Here is a 17,921-nt window from a genome sequence, read left to right as displayed (position 1 = left end):
GATGCTATCATGTCAATATGGACCAAACTCTCTGAAGAATGTTTCCAGTACCTTGTTGAATCTATGCCACGAAGGATTAAGGCAGTTCTGAAGGCAAAAGGGGGTCCAACCCGGTACTAGCAAGGTGTACCTAATAAAGTGGCCAGTGAGTGTATATATAGGCCCTGTGATGAACTGGCGGCCTGTCCAGGGTGTCTCCCAGCCTGCCGCCCAATGACTGCCGGGATAGGCGCCAGCATAACCGTGACCCTGAGAGCAGGATAAGTGGTTTGGATTTTCATCAACATGGTTGGCCCTGCCCTTGAGTCTTGGAACCCAACAATATGTGGAAAAGTGGATGCTTACCAGAAGGTCTACTGACCATTTAGCATGTAAAGAAAAGGTCTTATCACACAGGTTCAACATATCAGCCTAGTTGGGATCTGATGAACTAAGAGAACATCTCAATGAGTTGTGACAAAGTAACTGACATTAGCCTACTATGTGACATTCTGTAGGATGAATTTATCCACCTTTCCAGAAGGTGAAGCATAGTTTCTCTAAATTTACGTGGGAAAAAGTTTTATACAATATTGTTTGTGTAAAATTGTAGATATAAGATGAATACAAAAAAGTTTTTTTTTGGGGGGGGGGGTTCCCCCTTTTCTCCCCCAATTGTACTTGGCCAATCACCCCGCTCTCTGCACCGCGCCATCCCGGTCACGGCTCCACCCCCTCTGCTGGTCTGGGGAGGGCTGCTGACCACCACGTCTCCTCCGATGGATGTGCAGTCACCAGCCGCTTCTTTTCACCTGACAGTGAGTTTCACCAGGGGGGATGTAGCGCGTGGGAGGATCACGCTATTCCCCCCAGTTCTCCCTCCTCCCCGAACAGGCACCCCGACTGACCAGAGGAGGCGCTACTGCAGCGACCAAGACACATAACCACAACCGGCTTCCCACCCGCAGACATGGCCAATTATGTCTGTAGGGATGCCCGACCAAGCTGGAGGTAACACGGGGATTCGAACCACCGATCCCTGTGTTGGTAAGTAACGAAATAGACCGCTATGCCACCCGGACGCCCGGATGAATATAAATTTTGTGGTAATAGTGGTAAACATTGTTAGTGGGTGAGGACACATTGTAATCCTTTGAGGAAAACAATTGTTGTGTAGTGTATTTGTGTTATTCAGAATCCAGGGTTGAGATGGCCTAACTATTTAGTAGAAAATATGTGAAGTCAAATAAAAGAGTCAAACTTGCAGCATTGGGAATACATTCTTTCAAAGAACTGAGAGACAGGCTCTTGTAATTTACCTTGGTCAGATAAGGTGAGCACTCTCAAAAATAAAACTTCATGACTTCTTATGAAAGAGAGAATACTCAACTGTAAAAGTTCTTATGCTATTGATCAAGCAGCAGTGAACACCACCCTCACTGCTGCCGTGAAGTATGCACATCCATGCCAACCCGTCTCAATCAGGGCCCCGCCACAAAACAAATCTCAACTGAACCCCTGCCTACAATGACGCTGTAACTGTACTGCCATTTGACCACTTGAGATCCCACAGAGCCACATGAAATTAAGTAGTCACCAGATTTGGTTTCGTACACTGATGTAAACAGCAAAGCTAACAACGGCTAGCAATTTAGGCCACTATGTTGTTTGAGCTAATGTTTAGCTGTGGGCGCTAGCTGCTTGGCGCCATGGCAAGTGTAGCTCAGATTACGGCTGCCGGCGCCACTGACTCCTGTTACATAATACTAACTGGCATCTGTACTTTTCTGTAGACATGCTCCATGTATCGCTGTTAATTTTTTGACCAAACTGGACGAACACTGGTGCAGCGGCAAAAAGGCTCTACCTCAAACAGGATGAAGGATTGAAAAGTGATGATGATGTGGCGATACTTCTGCTGAACTGTTTTTATTACAGTACAACAGTAGTCAGCACTACAATGGACTGCCTGTGTGTTCGTCTTGGGGTGCCATTTTTCCAAAGGTGGGAACTGTTTGCTGCTGAGCTGACACTACATGAGTGACGATGGCTGATAAACCTACGTTTGCAGTCCTCGCTGCCAAAGAGAAGGACAGATCGGGGAGATCACGGATTTAGACTTTAAAAGGTTTTTCTTGTACTTACATCTCAGTCATGGCCTCAGGGAGATGGGCCGGGATGGCTGTGAGACCTCGTCCTCGACAGTCCACGATGTTGTTACTGCAGGAGCACATGGGAGGACAGGAGCCCGACGCCAGGCTGCACGGCTGGACGAAAGCACTGCCGCCATGACCTAGACACGATACACGGCAGCAGGGTTAAATTCAGCTTGTGGATAGAGAGTGACCAATTAGCTAGAGAAAACACTCAAAAAGATGAAATGTTGGATTAATTTAAAAATGTTATGTCAAGTGGTTCCACGCAACTGTGTTAAGAAACATCTAAGAAACTTCAACTATTAACATGTACTCCAGGAACTAGAAGTTACTTAACACAGTTGCATGGAGCCACTTATACATGACAATTTCAAGTAAATCCAACATTTAATTTCTTTGAGTGAATACTGAAGGCAGATTTGTCAGTGTGTGTATGTGTAGTGAGAAAACAGTGGTCCACAAGAGCTTATGGAAAACTTACTAGTGTGGAGTAAGCATGCTCAGACGGTCAAGTCAAGTCAATTATATTCGTATAGGCCAATATCACAAATTACAAATTTGCCTTAGTGGGCTTTACAGCAACGCAACATCCTGTCCTTAGACCCTCTCATCGGATAGGGAACAACTCCCTAAAAAAAACCTTTAACAGGGAGGAAAAATAGGGAGAAACCTCAGGGAGAGCAACAGAGGTGCTTCCTGGTGTTGGCTATATAAGCTTAGGATAACTGAAAAGAAGAAACAAGGCATTCAACCATTCAACAAGGTAAAACACCATGGCCAGTTAAACTGAACCGAAATCGAACTTTTTTTTCTTCATCATGTTCAACTGAACTTGCCGAAGTATTTTTTTACCTATTTTCTCTACAAGTTGAGTGCTTTAGTTTTTCTTCTCCATTATTCTGTACATACGTATGTTGTGTTTTTTTTTCTTCTTCCGTAAATCACAATACATATATGTCATGTCACATATTCCCTCTCACTCTACATTTGAGGTCCTGGATATCCCAGTACTGCGTGAATTAGACTGACTGGTGTCAACTTGCCACTTGTTGGACTCAGTGTGTTAACTCTTATTTACTCACAGTTGATGTTCTGAGAGACGTGATCTTTTTACTTTCACATATGCTCCTCAAATATGTTATATACTGTATATAAAACATATCACAGTTTGTGCGTCCGGGTGGCGTGGCGTTCTATTCCGTTGCCTACCAACACGGGGATCGCCGGTTCGAATCCCCGTGTTACCTCTGGCTTGGTTGGGTGTCCCTACAGACACAATTGGTCGTGTCTGTGGGTGGGAAGCTGGATGTAGGTATGTGTCCTTGTCGCTGCACTAGTGCCTCCTTTGGCCGGCTGGGGTGCCTGTTCAGGGGGGAGGGGAGGGGAAACTGGGGGGAATAGCGTGATCCTTCCATGCACTACGTCCCCCTGGTGAAACTCCTCACCGCCAGGTGAAAAGAAGCGGCTGGTGACTCCACATGTATGGGAGGAGGCATGTGGTAGTCTGCAGCTCTCCCCGGGTTGGCAGAGGGGGTGGAGCAGAGACCGGGATACAATTGGGGAGAAAATGGGGCAAAAAAAAAAAAGAAAGATATCAAAATTCAAGAGTAAAGCACCTCCCACCAAAAAAAATGCTTCTCAAACGAAGGTGCCAAGGACATAACTATAAAACAGAACTGCGGTTTAAAAGAGAGAAAAGAAAGAAGGCCACTTTGTTTTGTCAGTTGTTTGGTTACGATGAAATTTGTCCTCTGCATTTAACCCACCCTACTGTATAGGAGCAGTGGGCAGCTGCAGCGCCCTGGGAACAACTCCAGCTCTTCTTTCCGCTGCCTTGCTCAGGAGCACAGGCAGGAGTATTAACCCTAACATGCATGTCTTTTTGATGGTGGGAGGAAACCAGAGCACCCGCAGGAAATCCACGCACACACAGGGAGAACATACAAACTCCACACCGAAAGGACCTGGGACGGCCTAGCGTTTGAACCCAGGACCTTCTTGCTGTGAGGCAACAGTGCTAACCACTGGGCCACTGTGCCGCCATATACTGCTAATGTGAAATAACATTATATATATATATATATATATATATATATATATATATATATACACACACACACACACTTATGTATAATGGGGATAATACTCCATTCGGGGCAATAATACAGGCAGTTTTCTGTGTGTCTCTAAAACCTTGCCAGGAGTGTGTCTGCAGCTGATCTCCCTGGCAGGCAGTCTGTGAATGTGAAAACGTACTGCGGTTTGCCGACTGGCTGCACTGTGTCAGAAAAAGCAAATATCAACGCTACAAACAGCTGTATAATGAAATGTGAATAACAATCCTACATTACACAGCTGTATGTGGCGTTGTAATTCACATTTTTTTTATACAGTGCAGCTTATCAGCAAACCAGAAAGTAAGTTTTCACCATCAGATTGTCCAAAAGTGCATCAGATTGTCCAAAAGTGAATTCACAGCTGGACACAATTTAAGTGGCATTTCAGAGACACGTACGAAACTGCTCCGCGTTGTGGCTGTTTATGGAGCGCCATCACTACCACAAATACACTGTACAGAGATAATGTTGAAAATCGTGATTGTTTCCCCATTAACTTGGAAAAAGGGTGGAGGCCCCCAAAGAACGGTGTACCTGAACAAGCAAAGTCGCTCTTGTGCAGCTCCGCCAGGTTGAGGCCCCGCAGGGTCGGTGGGGAGCTGCACTGTGTGTAGAGGCCCAGGGCCGGCCTCTGCCTCAGCCAAGGGGACAGCCAGGCCAGGTGACAGTCACAACGCAGAGAGTTGGAGTGGAGACGGCTGGTGAGGTGGGGGTGGGGGGTGTTGATTGGACAAGGTAGTGGGAAGAGGTGATGAAATAGCGTCAAGTCAAGTCAAGGTTTATTGCAATCAAAAACAACAAGGGGTGAAACAATGCAAAGGTGATGCATTATGTAGGAAAAATAATAATAATAATAATAAGATTGTTATAAAATATGATTACAATGATAAATATAGAAATATTAGCTATGCAATAAACTGTAAAAATAGTAAAAAAATAACAATCAAACAATAAGATAGTGATGCATAAAAGCTGCTGTTGAGCCAGCCAACGAGGCTTAGATGGACTGTAAGAAATAGAGAGACATAGGCAGAGAGAGAGAGAGAGAGAGAGAGAGAGAGAGAGAGAGAGAGAGAGAGAGAGAGAGAGAGAGATAGTTAGGGGTACATACAGAAAACGAGAGAGGGAGGAAGAATTATGAAGATTAAAAGGGAGATCATTCATTCATTCATCATCAGCCGCTTCTCCGGGGTTGGGTCGTGGTGGCAGCAAGCCAAGTAGGGCACTCCAGACCTCCCTCTCCCCAGCAACGCCCTCCAGCTCCTCCTGGGGGATCCCAAGGTGTTCCCAGGCCAGATTGGACATGTAGTCCCTCCAGCGAGTTCTGGGTCTACCCCGGGGTCTCCTCCCAGTTGTATGTGCCTGGAAAACCTCCAAAGGAAGCCGCCCAGGAGGCATCCTAATCAGATGCCCGAACCACCTCAACTGGCTCCTTTTGATGCGAAGGAGCAGTGGCTCTACTCTGAGCTCCCTCCGGATGTCTGAGCTCCTCACCCTATCTCTAAGGCTGAGCCCAGACACCCTACCGTGGAAACTCATTTCAGCCGCTTGTATCCACGACCTCACCCTTTCGGTCACTACCCAAAGCTCATGACCACAGGTGAGAAAAGGGAGAGCAGAAAAGAAAAAAAGAGATATTGGTATAGAGGGAGGCCAGAGAATAAAATGAGATGAGAGGGAGGAAGGAAAAAAGAGTATAGAATGGAGGAAAAGAGGGAAGAAGGGAGGCAACATTGTAAGGAAGGAAAGAAGTAAGGATGGAAGGGAGGATGGAAGGGAGGAGGAAAGAAAGAAAGAAGTAGAAAACCAGGGATGGAGGGAAGCCATGGAGAAGCAAGAGAAAGGTAACGATGAACTGAAGTGAATTAGATAATAACGGGATGGGGTTTTCCATGTCTGTCTGTGTTCATACCCAGACTCATCATCACTGAGGCAGTGCGGATAATGTGGTGTGAGGAGATGAGCTACTCACAAGGTGCGGAGTTTAGGCATATGGTTGAAGCTGGAGACAGGGATGCTGCTGATGTTGTTGTTGTTAAGCGTACTGTAAAGACAAAGACAGACAGACAGAGATAGAGACAGAACGAGAGGGAGAGAGCGAGAGAGGGAGAGAGGATGCAAAAAGAGGAAGAGTGTAATAACAATAATAATAATAATTTTATTTATAGAGCACTTTTCAAGCAATAAGCACAAAGGGCTTTCCAGGCTGTAGAAATTCAAAACACAGGCAACACTGGAGAACAACTACAAGAGGTAAAGAATGACATGAGTGGAATCTTATGTATACACCTACACATACACAATTTACAACATAGGCAACAATTAGGGACAACTTCAAGAGATAAATAATGACATGCATATACACACACACCTACATACACATGATATACATCCATCCATCCATTATCTAAACCGCTTATCCTGCTCTCAGGGTCACGGGGATGCTGGAGCCTATCCCAGCAGTCATTGAGCGGCAGGCGGGGAGACACCCTGGACAGTCCGCCAGTCCATCACACAGGGCCACACACACACACACACACACACACACACACATTTATACCTAGGGACAATTTAGTGCGGCCGATTCACCTGACCTATATCTACATGTCTTTGGACTGTGGGAGGAAACCGGAGCCCCCGGAGGAAACCCACACAGACACAGGGAGAACATGCAAACTCCACACAGAGGACGACCCTGGACGACCCCCAAGATTGGACTACACCGGGGCAAGATCACTCACATACAATTTGTACAAGTACCCAATATAACCAGTATATGTATGGATGGAAACCAGAGAACTTTAAATGGAGAAAACCCTTAGCAGTACTCACAGTACTTCCAGAGCCCGCAGAGCACGGAACGCCCCCTCCTCAATACAGCTGACGTGGTTCTTATCCAGCTGACTGTTGGAGAGTCAACGGTAGGTTAGAGAATTGTAATTCCCCACCTTCAGACAGTGAAGGAGAGTTGCATGTGTGTGCAGCGTAGAATGGTCATCTGTAGGTAAGTAGGCTATCCATGGTGTTGCCTGTCATGTTGACGACAGGATACTTGCACTGCATGCAAGGCCCTGTTGTCCCTTAACCATGTGTCCATAAGGTGGAGTGTTGGACTGACAGTAAAACGCCTTCGTAACAAAGTGTCCTGAACACCACCTTTATGCTTGCTGTTCCTGCTTTGTGTGCGTGCGTCAGTGTGTGTATATGTGTGTGTGTGTGTGTGTGTGTGTGTGTGTGTGTGTGTGTAACGTCACTCACAGGTTCCTGAGGTCTGTCGCTCCCCTGAAGGCTCGCCTGGGAATAGCCTGGATAGCATTCTCACTAAGGTCGCTAGTTGTGAGAAGAAAGAAAATGAGCCATGACCAAAATGGTGTTGCTACACTGGTGAATCACATCTGATGACTTCTGTCTGCAGGGACTGTTACTGTCATGGTATCAAGACTGTTACTGTCAAGTTATCAATCATGTTTACTGTCATGTTATCAAGCCTGTTACTGTCATTGTATCAAGCCTGTTTACTGTCATGTTATCAAGACTGTTACTGTCATGTTATCAAGACTGTTACTGTCATGTTATCAAGCCTGTTACTGTCATGTAATCAAGACTGTTATTGTCATGTTACTGTCATGTTATCAAGACTGTTACTGTCATGTTACTGTCATGTTATCAAGACTGTTACTGTCATGTTATCAAGACTGTTACTGTCATGTTATCAAGCCTGTTACTGTCATGTAATCAAGACTGTTATTGTCATGTTACTGTCATGTTATCAAGACTGTTACTGTCATGTTATGAAGCCTGTTACTGTCATGGTATCAAGACTGTTACTGTCATTATATCAAGACTGTTACTGTCATGTTATCAAGCCTGTTACTGTCATGTTATCAAGCCTGTTACTGTCATGTAATCAAGACTGTTATTGTCATGTTACTGTCATGTTATCAAGACTGTTACTGTCATGTTACTGTCAAGTTATCAAGACTGTTACTGTCATGTTATGAAGCCTGTTACTGTCATGGTATCAAGACTGTTACTGTCATGTTATCAAGCCTGTTACTGTCATTATATCAAGACTGTTACTGTCATGTTATCAAGCCTGTTACTGTCATGTTATCACGCCTGTTACTATCATGGTATCAAGCCTGTTTACTGTCATGTTATCAAGCCTGTTCCTGTCATGGTATCAAGACTGTTACTGTCATGTTATGAAGCCTGTTACTGTCATGGTATCAAGACTGTTACTGTCATGTTATCAAGCCTGTTACTGTCATTGTATCAAGACTGTTACTGTCATTGTATCAAGACTGTTACTGTCATGTTACTGTCAAGTTATCAAGCCTGTTACTGTCATGTTATGAAGCCTGTTACTGTCATGGTATCAAGACTGTTACTGTCATGTTATCAAGCCTGTTACTGTCATTATATCAAGACTGTTACTGTCATGTTATCAAGCCTGTTACTGTCATGTTATCACGCCTGTTACTATCATGGTATCAAGCCTGTTTACTGTCATGTTATCAAGCCTGTTCCTGTCATGGTATCAAGACTGTTACTGTCATGTTATGAAGCATGTTACTGTCATGTTATCAAGCCTGTTCCTGTCATGGTATCAAGCCTGTTACTGACATGTTATCAAGCCTGTTCCTGTCATGGTATCAAGACTGTTACTGTCATGTTATGAAGCATGTTACTGTCATGGTATCAAGACTGTTACTGCCATGTTATCAAGCCTGTTACTGTCATTGTATCAAGACTGTTACTGTCATTATATCAAGACTGTTACTGTCATTGTATCAAGACTGTTACTGTCATGTTATCACGCCTGTTACTGTCATGGTATCAAGCCTGTTTACTGTCATGGTATCAAGCCTGTTACTGTCATGGTATCAAGCCTTTTACTGTCATGTTATCAAGCCTGTTACTGTCATGTTATCAAGCCTGTTTCTTGACAGAGTTAGTGAAAAAAGTAAGAGAGACAGACAGACAGACAGACAGACAGACAGGCGGATAGATTACGCAGTGCTAACCTTCTCTTTCTTTGTCTCTCCAGTGATAGCATTCTTTTTTTTTGGGATTTTGCCGTGCTTTTCTCCCCAATTGTACTTGGCCAATTACCCCACTCTTCCGAGCCATCCCGGTCTCTGCTCCACCCCCTCTGCCGATCCGGGGAGGGCTGCAGACTACCACATGCCTCCTCCCATACATGTGGAGTCGCCAGCCGCTTCTTTTCACCTGACAGTGAGGAGTTTCACCAGGGGGACGTAGCACGTGGGAGGATCATGCTATTCCCCCCAGTTCCCCCTGCCCCCTGAACAGGCGTCCCGACCGACCAGAGGAGGCGCTAGTGCAGCGACCAGGACACATACCCACATCTGGCTTCCCACCCGCACACACAGCCAATTGTGTCTGTAGAGACGCCCGAACAAGCCGGAGGTAACACAGGGATTCGATCCGGCGATCCCCGTGTTGGTAAGCAACGAAATAGACTGCTACGCTACCCGGACACTCCACCTAGGGATGATTTAGTATGGCCGATTCACCTGACCTACATGTCTTTGGACCGTGGGAGGAAACCAGAGCACCCGGAGGAAACCCACACAGACAGGGGGAGAACATGCAAAAACCACACAGAGGATGACCCGGGACGATCCCTCAAGGTTGGACTACCCCGGGGCTCGAACCCAGGACCTTTTTACTGTGAGGCGACCACACTAACCACTGTGTCACCGTGCTTTTCCTTATCAGGAAAAAAAAAAAACAACACATGGGAGAAACCTCAGAGGAGAGATCCCTCTTCCAGGATGGACAGACAGGAAACAGGTGTCAAATCCACAGAATACTCAGGAGTTATAATGCACCATCACAGATTACACAGAATACAAGTTATAACGCACCATCACAGATTACACAGAATACACAGGAGTTATAACGCACCATCACAGATTACACAGAATACACAGGAGTTATAACGCACCATCACAGATTACACAAAATACACAGGAGTTATAATGCACTATCACAGATTACACACGGGGCTGGGTAACGTAGAATATAGACAGTTAACACAGATTTTAGCAAAGCACATGTAAATGTGTTGGATAGTAAAAACTTTAAGGGGAGAGCATATCTGGTGAATCTGTGACCTTCCAAACAACGTCAGGCAAACCCACTTTCTTCTCTTGGTCTCTTTTCTTTTTTATTTCCCTCTCTCTGGTCCACTGGTTCATTTTGAGTGTCAGTATGGCCACTTAGCCCTCAATACATTCTTTTACTGTTGCTGATGTACCTCCGTCCAACCAGAGAGCCCCTTGGGAGGCAGGCACCCCCACCCCACAATGCACAGAAAATGTACTGAATTTCCACAAATCACTGGCTGAACCTCCTAACACAACACTGTACATGAGAAAAATGCAACTTCAAAATAAAACCAAATCACAGGAAAAACGGTGGTCACCATTAGCCTCTCCATGTGATCTACTATTACACTTAATTACAGCCATCTTTGCAGCATAATGTGCAGTTATCTTCGTTGTCCCGTTTTGGATTTATGTTGTATTTCCATGTTTTGGCCGCTGTTATTTCAAGTGCGTTCTGTTATTACAGAACACGCTGTTATTCCACTGTATCTATCAATGGCTTAGCTGTTCTGCATGTACCGTATCGGTTTTATGTCACTTTTCTTCCCAATTTTTTGAAAAGGTGTTGAAAAATATATTGAAATTGAAAAGGAATTCATTTACCATCCTCCTTCTTCATCACAAAAAGTTGAATCAGTTCACCTGGACACAACGTTTATTAACAGATATGTTTCATCAACGCGACCCCCAGTGCACACTGAAGTGGTTTGCAGCTGAGTGTGAAATGGCCGGGATGAGAGTCAGCACCTCCAAGTCTGAGGCCATGGTTCTCTACCAGAAAATAGTGGATTGCTCCCTCCGGGTTGGGGATGAGTTGTTGCCTCAAGTGGAGGAGCTCAAGTATCTTGGGGTCTTCTTCACGAGTGAGGGTAGGATGGAGCGGGAGATGGACAAGTGGATTGGTGCAGCATCAGCAGTAATGTGGACGTTGTACTGGACCGTTGTGGTGAAGAGGGAGCTGAGCCGGAAGGCAAAGCTCACAATTTACCAGTCAGTCTTCATTCCAACCCTCACCTATGGTCATGAGCTTTGGGTAGTGACTGAAACGGTGAGATCACGGATACAAGTGGCTGAAATGAGTTTCCTTCGTAGGGTGTCTGGGCTCAGCCTTAGCGATAGGGTGAGGAGCTCAGACATCCGGAGGGAGCTCAGAGTAGAGCCGCTGCTCCTTTGTGTCGAAAGGAGCCAGTTGAGGTGGGTCAGACATCTGATTAGGATGCCTCCTGGGCGCCTTCCTTTGGAGGTTTTCCAGGCACATACAACTGGGAGGAGACCCCGGGGCAGACCCAGAACTCACTGGAGGGACTACGTGTCCAATCTGGCCTGGGACCGCCTTGGGATCCCCCAGGAGGAGCTGGAGGGCGTTGCTGGGGAGAGGGACGTCTGGAGTGCCCTACTTAACTTGCTGCCACCGCAACCCGACCCCGGAGAAGCGGCTGATGATGAATGAACGAATGAACATTTCATCACTCATCTAAGTGACCTCTTCAGTCTCAACTGACTGCAGGTATCCCACCCTTATAAACAATAGAATGGCATAACAACCCAAACCAACGAACAGTTTCATATGCAAATATGGGTGTGACCATTAACTAGAGTTACAATGGCCATGTGTACTATTCGCAGAGGATTGGGGAACAGTTGCAATCACAGCACTGTAAGATGATGATAGATGTACTGTTAGGCCCCCTTCTCAGTTCAGGGATGGTCGTTCCTGTTTCACATAGATGGCCTCTTTGACCCCCGTACAAGCCAGCGTTTCTCCCTATCAAGGATGTGCACATCCTCATCCTTGAAAGAGTGGGCACTGGCCTGTAGATGGTGTAGATCAGCGTTTCTCAAACGTCTCCTGGAGGACCACTTGTCCTGCATGTTTTAGATCTCTCCCTGCTCCAACACAGCTGATTTAAATGATCAGTTTTGTTATTAGGCAGCTTCGGGAGCTCATAACGAGTTGATCATTTGAATCAGCTGTGTTGGAGCAGGGAGAGATCTAAAACATGCAGGACAAGTGGTCCGCCAGGAGAGGTTTGAGAAACGCTGGTGTAGACTGTGGAGTCCTGGCCTGACGTGCTAGCTCTCCTGTGTTGTGCCATCCTCTTGGCCAGCATCTGTTTGGTTTCCCTTCACTTTAGACTGAAGAGGTCACTTAGATGATGATGAAACGTTTCTCTCAATAAATGTTGTGTCCAGATGAACTGATGAACTTTACTTGATTTTCTTACTTGGGTTACTAAGACATCCTTCTTCATCCTCTTACCCCCGACAGAAACACACGCGCACACACACACACAGTATCGCACTATCACTTGACAAAGTACCAGTAAACTCACTGGTGTTCAGGTTTATCTGCACCATTAGTGTCTATTCAAGTTTAATCTCAGCCCCGTCTCTGCTTTATCTTAATGAACTTTATCCCATTTTGGCCCTGAGGGGCTCCGGAGGTCAGCAGCAGGAGCCATGGAGCCGCCCTACCGTGGGTCAACCACACCCTGGCTATTGTAGCAACTCTGCTGGCCTCCCTGTATGGGAAGACGAGAGGGACAAGATAATGTAGGCAACGAGACAAAGACAGGTAAAGAGACTGACAGTGTGAGAGAGAGGGAGAGACTGGGGGAGAGACTAGGGCTGTGTATTGGCGACTATCTGGTGATACGATACGTATCACGATACAGGGGTTATGATTCAATATATCATGATATATTGTAATACTGTAAGATAGGTGATATATTGTGACACTGTAAGATAGGTGATATATTGTAATACTGTAAGATAGGTGATATATTGTGACACTGTAAGAAAGGTGATATATTGTGACACTGTAAGATAGGTGATATATTGTGACACTGTAAGAAAGGTGATAGATTGTGATACTGTAAGAAAGGTGATATATTGTGACACTGTAAGATAGGTGATATATTGTGACACTGTAAGAAAGGTGATATATATTGTGACACTGTAAGAAAGGTGATATATTGTGACACTGTAAGAAAGGTGATACATTGTGATACTGTAAGAAAGGTGATATATTGTGACACTGTAAGATAGGTGATATATTGTGATACTGTAAGAAAGGTGATATATTGTGACACTGTAAGAAAGGTGATACATTGTGATACTGTAAGAAAGGTGATATATTGTGATACTGTAAGAAAGGTGATATATTGGGATTTCATAGGCCTGTGTTCTTTGTGCTTATGCTACTTCCTGTCTCAGTTTACGTTGTTGTGTTGGAGTGAAGAGTCAAATGGCTGAAGATAGATTACAACACTGGTATCTAGAGGTCGTGGGGTTACACACAACACCACGTTTAAAATCGATACAGTGGTTTTGAGACTCAATACAGTATCACAAAAGATAATATCGCCATACTCGTGTGTATCGATATTCTCTTACACCCCTATGAGAAACAGCAAGGGAGAAGGATAGAAAGATGTAGCAGAGGTAAGGAGAAAAGACTGGAAGAAAAAGAGACAGACAATAGTAGAGGATAAATAAAGTGTACCTGTTTACGTCGCTGTGTGTTTGTATCTGAGTGTGTGTGTGTGTTTGCATCTGAGTGTCTGTGTGCGTGCGTGCGTGTGTGTGTGTGTGTGTGTGTGTGTGTGTGTGTGTGTGTGTGTGAAGGGGGAAACCAAAGAGGAGGATGTAGATTATCCTCTGGTGCCCTGGAGGACCTCAGACACACTCCATTAACGTCTGGGCCAAACCAGAGACCCTGAAAGAGGACACATCAGCAGACTCTCAAACCTTCGCTAGACCTGCACTGGTTAAAATGCACATACTCCTCATAGCCCTACACCAGTAGACAAAATATCACTGCATGCAGACCTAGATCAGTTAACAACACATGAAAAAACACACTATGCTTTGAAACTGGTAAAATATATATTCATATATTAATGCTGTGCTTAGACTTGCACACAAATCACTGGAGTCTTATCTCTTACTAATCTGCATCTCTTCTGTGTTTGCATGTTTGCATTTTATCACAGTGAATTCATTTGAATTACTTTTTTTTGTTGCAATTCTTTCCTGATGTGTAAATAAACTAAACTCGGCAAAACTAAAATGAACTTCCAAGAGCTTGCACCTAATGAAAATTCGCTTATTCAAACTTGGGTCTGGTAAAACCCATGACGCCACGCTGAGCTGCCCCCTATGACTGTTTGTTCAGTGAAACAAAATCAACGTCTTCATGAATCAACGTGAAACTTTCATTTATCGTAATTCAGCCATCACTTATGTCTGACCTTTTGACATGCTAACAAAGTAAACCCACTGGATATCTGCAGGAATGTCAGCCGCGGACTAGACATGTTGCTCTGCTTCTGCCAAACCACCGGCCATGGCGTGTAGAGTCAGCAGTTACACACAAGCACGGTGTCCGAGATATGAAACAACCAGCCACGGAGGTGCTGACTGATATATGGAGCGACAGAATGACGAAAAGGATGACAGCGTTAGTCAGTATCAATGGGCAGACGGCGAATAAATGAGGGGGGGGGGCGCCCTGGAAACAGCTGCGAGGGATAAAGTGATAAACAGGAGATTAAAACACACAAGAAACGATGGAGGGAGAAGATAGAAGGAAAGTGAGAGGAACAATGTGTGAAAAATGCAAACGCAGGAGGGATCGACAATGAGAGGGAGACATGTGCGACAAACATACACACCTAGACAAGCACACCAATAAATGGGGCAAATATCGACTGCCGTTTCTTTTCCCTCAGTTGCGTTGGGTTGTGTTTAGACACTCCAGCAACATTGTCCATGTGACCTTCATTCTGCTATCGCTTGCTGAATTGAAACTGAGCGAAAGCGAGAAACAGCCAGTGTGTGGGAGAGAGAGAATCAGACCAGAAAAACAGACAGAGCGAAGAAAGGTTGAAGGATGCGTTGTCTTTATGAGTATAAACATTATGGGGCGGGCTAAGAAAGGCAACGAGAAAGGAAGAAGTAGAAAGTGACAGAGACAATGACAGTAGGAGACACAGACACTGCAAGAGAATAAAAGAAAGAGTGAGACGGGAAGAGACATTGTGAAATGAAGAGAGAGCGAGAGAAAGAGCGAGAGACCGAGAGAGACAGCGCGAGAGACAGCATGAGAGAGAGTGCGAGAGAGCAAGAGAATGAAAGATGAAAGTGTGAATGACAATAGCAGAGAGGGTGAGGGGCCTATCGTCTCTCTGAGTGGAAATTGATGGAGCGGAAGAACAGGACTGATGTACTGGACAGTGGCAGGAAATGATGGACTGAGAGAGAAAGGGAGAAAGAGAATTGAAGGCCTGTTGCACGCACAGTTTTTCTGCTTCATTTCAGAGGGAGGTCAGGGCCAGTGAACCAAACAAACCCAATCTATGTTCCACGCGCAGAGAGAGAAAGAAAGAGAAATGGAGAGATGTGTTGCTGTATGGAGACCTGAATGCCAGGACCAGATAAGAAGCTGACTTTTGTTAGGGGAGAACAAATGTGACCAGTGCATAGTGGAAAAGTACTGAGCAAATGAGCAAGATCAACGAAGTGGGGAAAATACAGAAAAGAGAATCTCAGCAGGGACAGTTATAAAGATTTACCTACGACATTAAGTAAACAGCTTGGACATCCGGAGGCAGCTCGGAGTAGAGCCGCTGCTCCTTCATGTCGAAAGGAGCCACTTGAGGTGGTTCGGGCATCTGATCAGGATGCCTCCTGGGCGCCTTCCTTTGGAGGTTTACCAGGCACGGCCAACTGGGAGACCCTGGGGTAGACCCAGAACTCACTGCAGGGACTACATGTTCAATCTGGCCTGGGAACGCCTTGGGATCCCCCAGGAGGAGCTGGAGGGCGTTGCTGGGGAGAGGGACGTCTGGAGTGCCCTACTTAGCTTGCTGCCACCGTGACCCGACCACGGAGAAGTGGCTGAAGATGAATGAATGAATGAATGAACTAAACAGGAACCTGAGTGGAGCACGATAGATAAGATCTCATACCATCCTTTGTAGTTACACTCAAGGCCGTTCTACTTGATAATCTGACTGTGGTATAGCTCAGAAAGAGTATAAAGCAGGAGAAAAAACAACGGAGGGTGCACACTTAGGCCAGGATTTCTCTTTTCTCCATTCCTGGAGATGTCTGTTGATGAGGATGGCAAGGGCTACCAGGGACTTGAGATTAGAAGGCAGCTCAAACCGCCAGCTCATCTTTGATGTGATCGGAAATCCCGTGGTAAAATGCGGCGAGAAGGAGGGAGGCGTTCCAGCCACTTTCAGCTGCGATGGTGCGAAACTCGATGGAGTAGTCTGTGACTGTCCTTTTCCCTTTGGTTATGTTCAGCAACTCCCGAGCTGCCTCTCTACCAGGAGTCACATAATAGAAGACCTTACGGGCTCGGCCAAGAAGACATCTACCGAGGAGCAGGTGGGCGAGTTTTCCCCCATTCGGCAGTTCCCCGTTCCTTGGTTTTCCCAGTGAGTAGGGAGATGATGTATGTCACCCAAGACCACTCGTTGGGGAAGGCTGAAGGCTGGAGCTCAAAACAGAGAGCACTGCACCAGGAAGGGGCGACAGGAACCAGGAGCCCCAGAGCAGCGTTCTGGCGGTGGCATATGTGCTTCAGACGCCAATAAAGAGGGAACTGGGGGAGCGGGAGGAGCGGCAGTGGCTGAACTCTGTTCGGTGACAGGAATCCTCTGCAAATGCTCCCGGGTGGACTCCAAGCTGTGGTCGTGGTGAGTGTTCATCTCCAGTAGTCCATCTGTTATGGAGATAAGTTGCCGGTCATGGCATTGTAGAGCGCTGGCTTGCACCAACATCTTCTTCTGAAGCACCTTCAAGTCAGCTAGATTCATGTTTGGCCACATTGTACTATAATGATTTAAGGGGGACTGGCAGATGACAACCCAGATGCATAACTCAAAGACAGGCAGGTTCAGGTCACAAAACGGTTTACTTTGGTCAAAAGGCAGACAGGGGTCAGAATACCGGGAAAACAGTTCGATATGCAACCAAAAAGGACAATAAGCAGGCAGACGGGAAAAAAGATTCAAACACAATTCAGGTTACCGGGGAGTCAGTTCAAAACAGGCGACCAGAGCAGTCAAACACAGGCAGGCCAGGCAGAATGATCGCAACAGAAAACGCTAGCTGGGCGGCAAAACACACGAGACAATCTGGCAGAAGGCAAGCGAAAGAGGACTGGTATAAGTACTGTGGGTAAATGGGGAGAAATGAGCTGCAGGTGAGATGGGCGGGGAAATCAGGCGAGGGGAGTGGAGTGATGGACAGGCTGGAAAGGGAGACGGGATCTGAGGTTATGAACTGCATGAACTGGTGGACCTTGTGACATCTGATGTTCATCTTCAAGACAGTCGCAGAGCAACTTTTTGTGTAAGCTCCTGTTCTGCCACTTGCTGAAGCGACAGCTATGTAGCTAATCTAGTATCAAACTGGGATCTGGTTTTATTGTTTGTCACATTTGGCCACATGTTTCTCATAAATTGTATTTGGATATTTACAGGATGTTGTCATGAGTGGTTGAGAGCCCATTAAGC

At 45.8% G+C, this 17,921-nt stretch overlaps 1 protein-coding gene across 1 annotated transcript in view; it reads right to left on the bottom strand.

Annotated features, from left to right (window-relative positions):
* The window catches only part of LOC130112356 (slit homolog 1 protein-like), a 218,539-nt gene that overhangs the window by 100,303 nt on the left and 100,315 nt on the right, over nt 1-17,921 (bottom strand). Inside the window, 5 exon segments of the mRNA XM_056279686.1 lie at nt 2,125-2,272; nt 4,787-4,950; nt 6,225-6,296; nt 7,085-7,156; nt 7,511-7,582. Of these exon segments, the coding sequence (XP_056135661.1) occupies nt 2,125-2,272; nt 4,787-4,950; nt 6,225-6,296; nt 7,085-7,156; nt 7,511-7,582 (528 nt within the window).

The sequence above is a fragment of the Lampris incognitus genome, chromosome 5, assembly GCF_029633865.1.
Source record: "Lampris incognitus isolate fLamInc1 chromosome 5, fLamInc1.hap2, whole genome shotgun sequence".
Lineage (NCBI taxonomy): Eukaryota > Metazoa > Chordata > Actinopteri > Lampriformes > Lampridae > Lampris > Lampris incognitus.
Note: the sequence above shows the minus strand (reverse complement) of the source record. Positions and strands in the feature narration are given on the sequence as shown.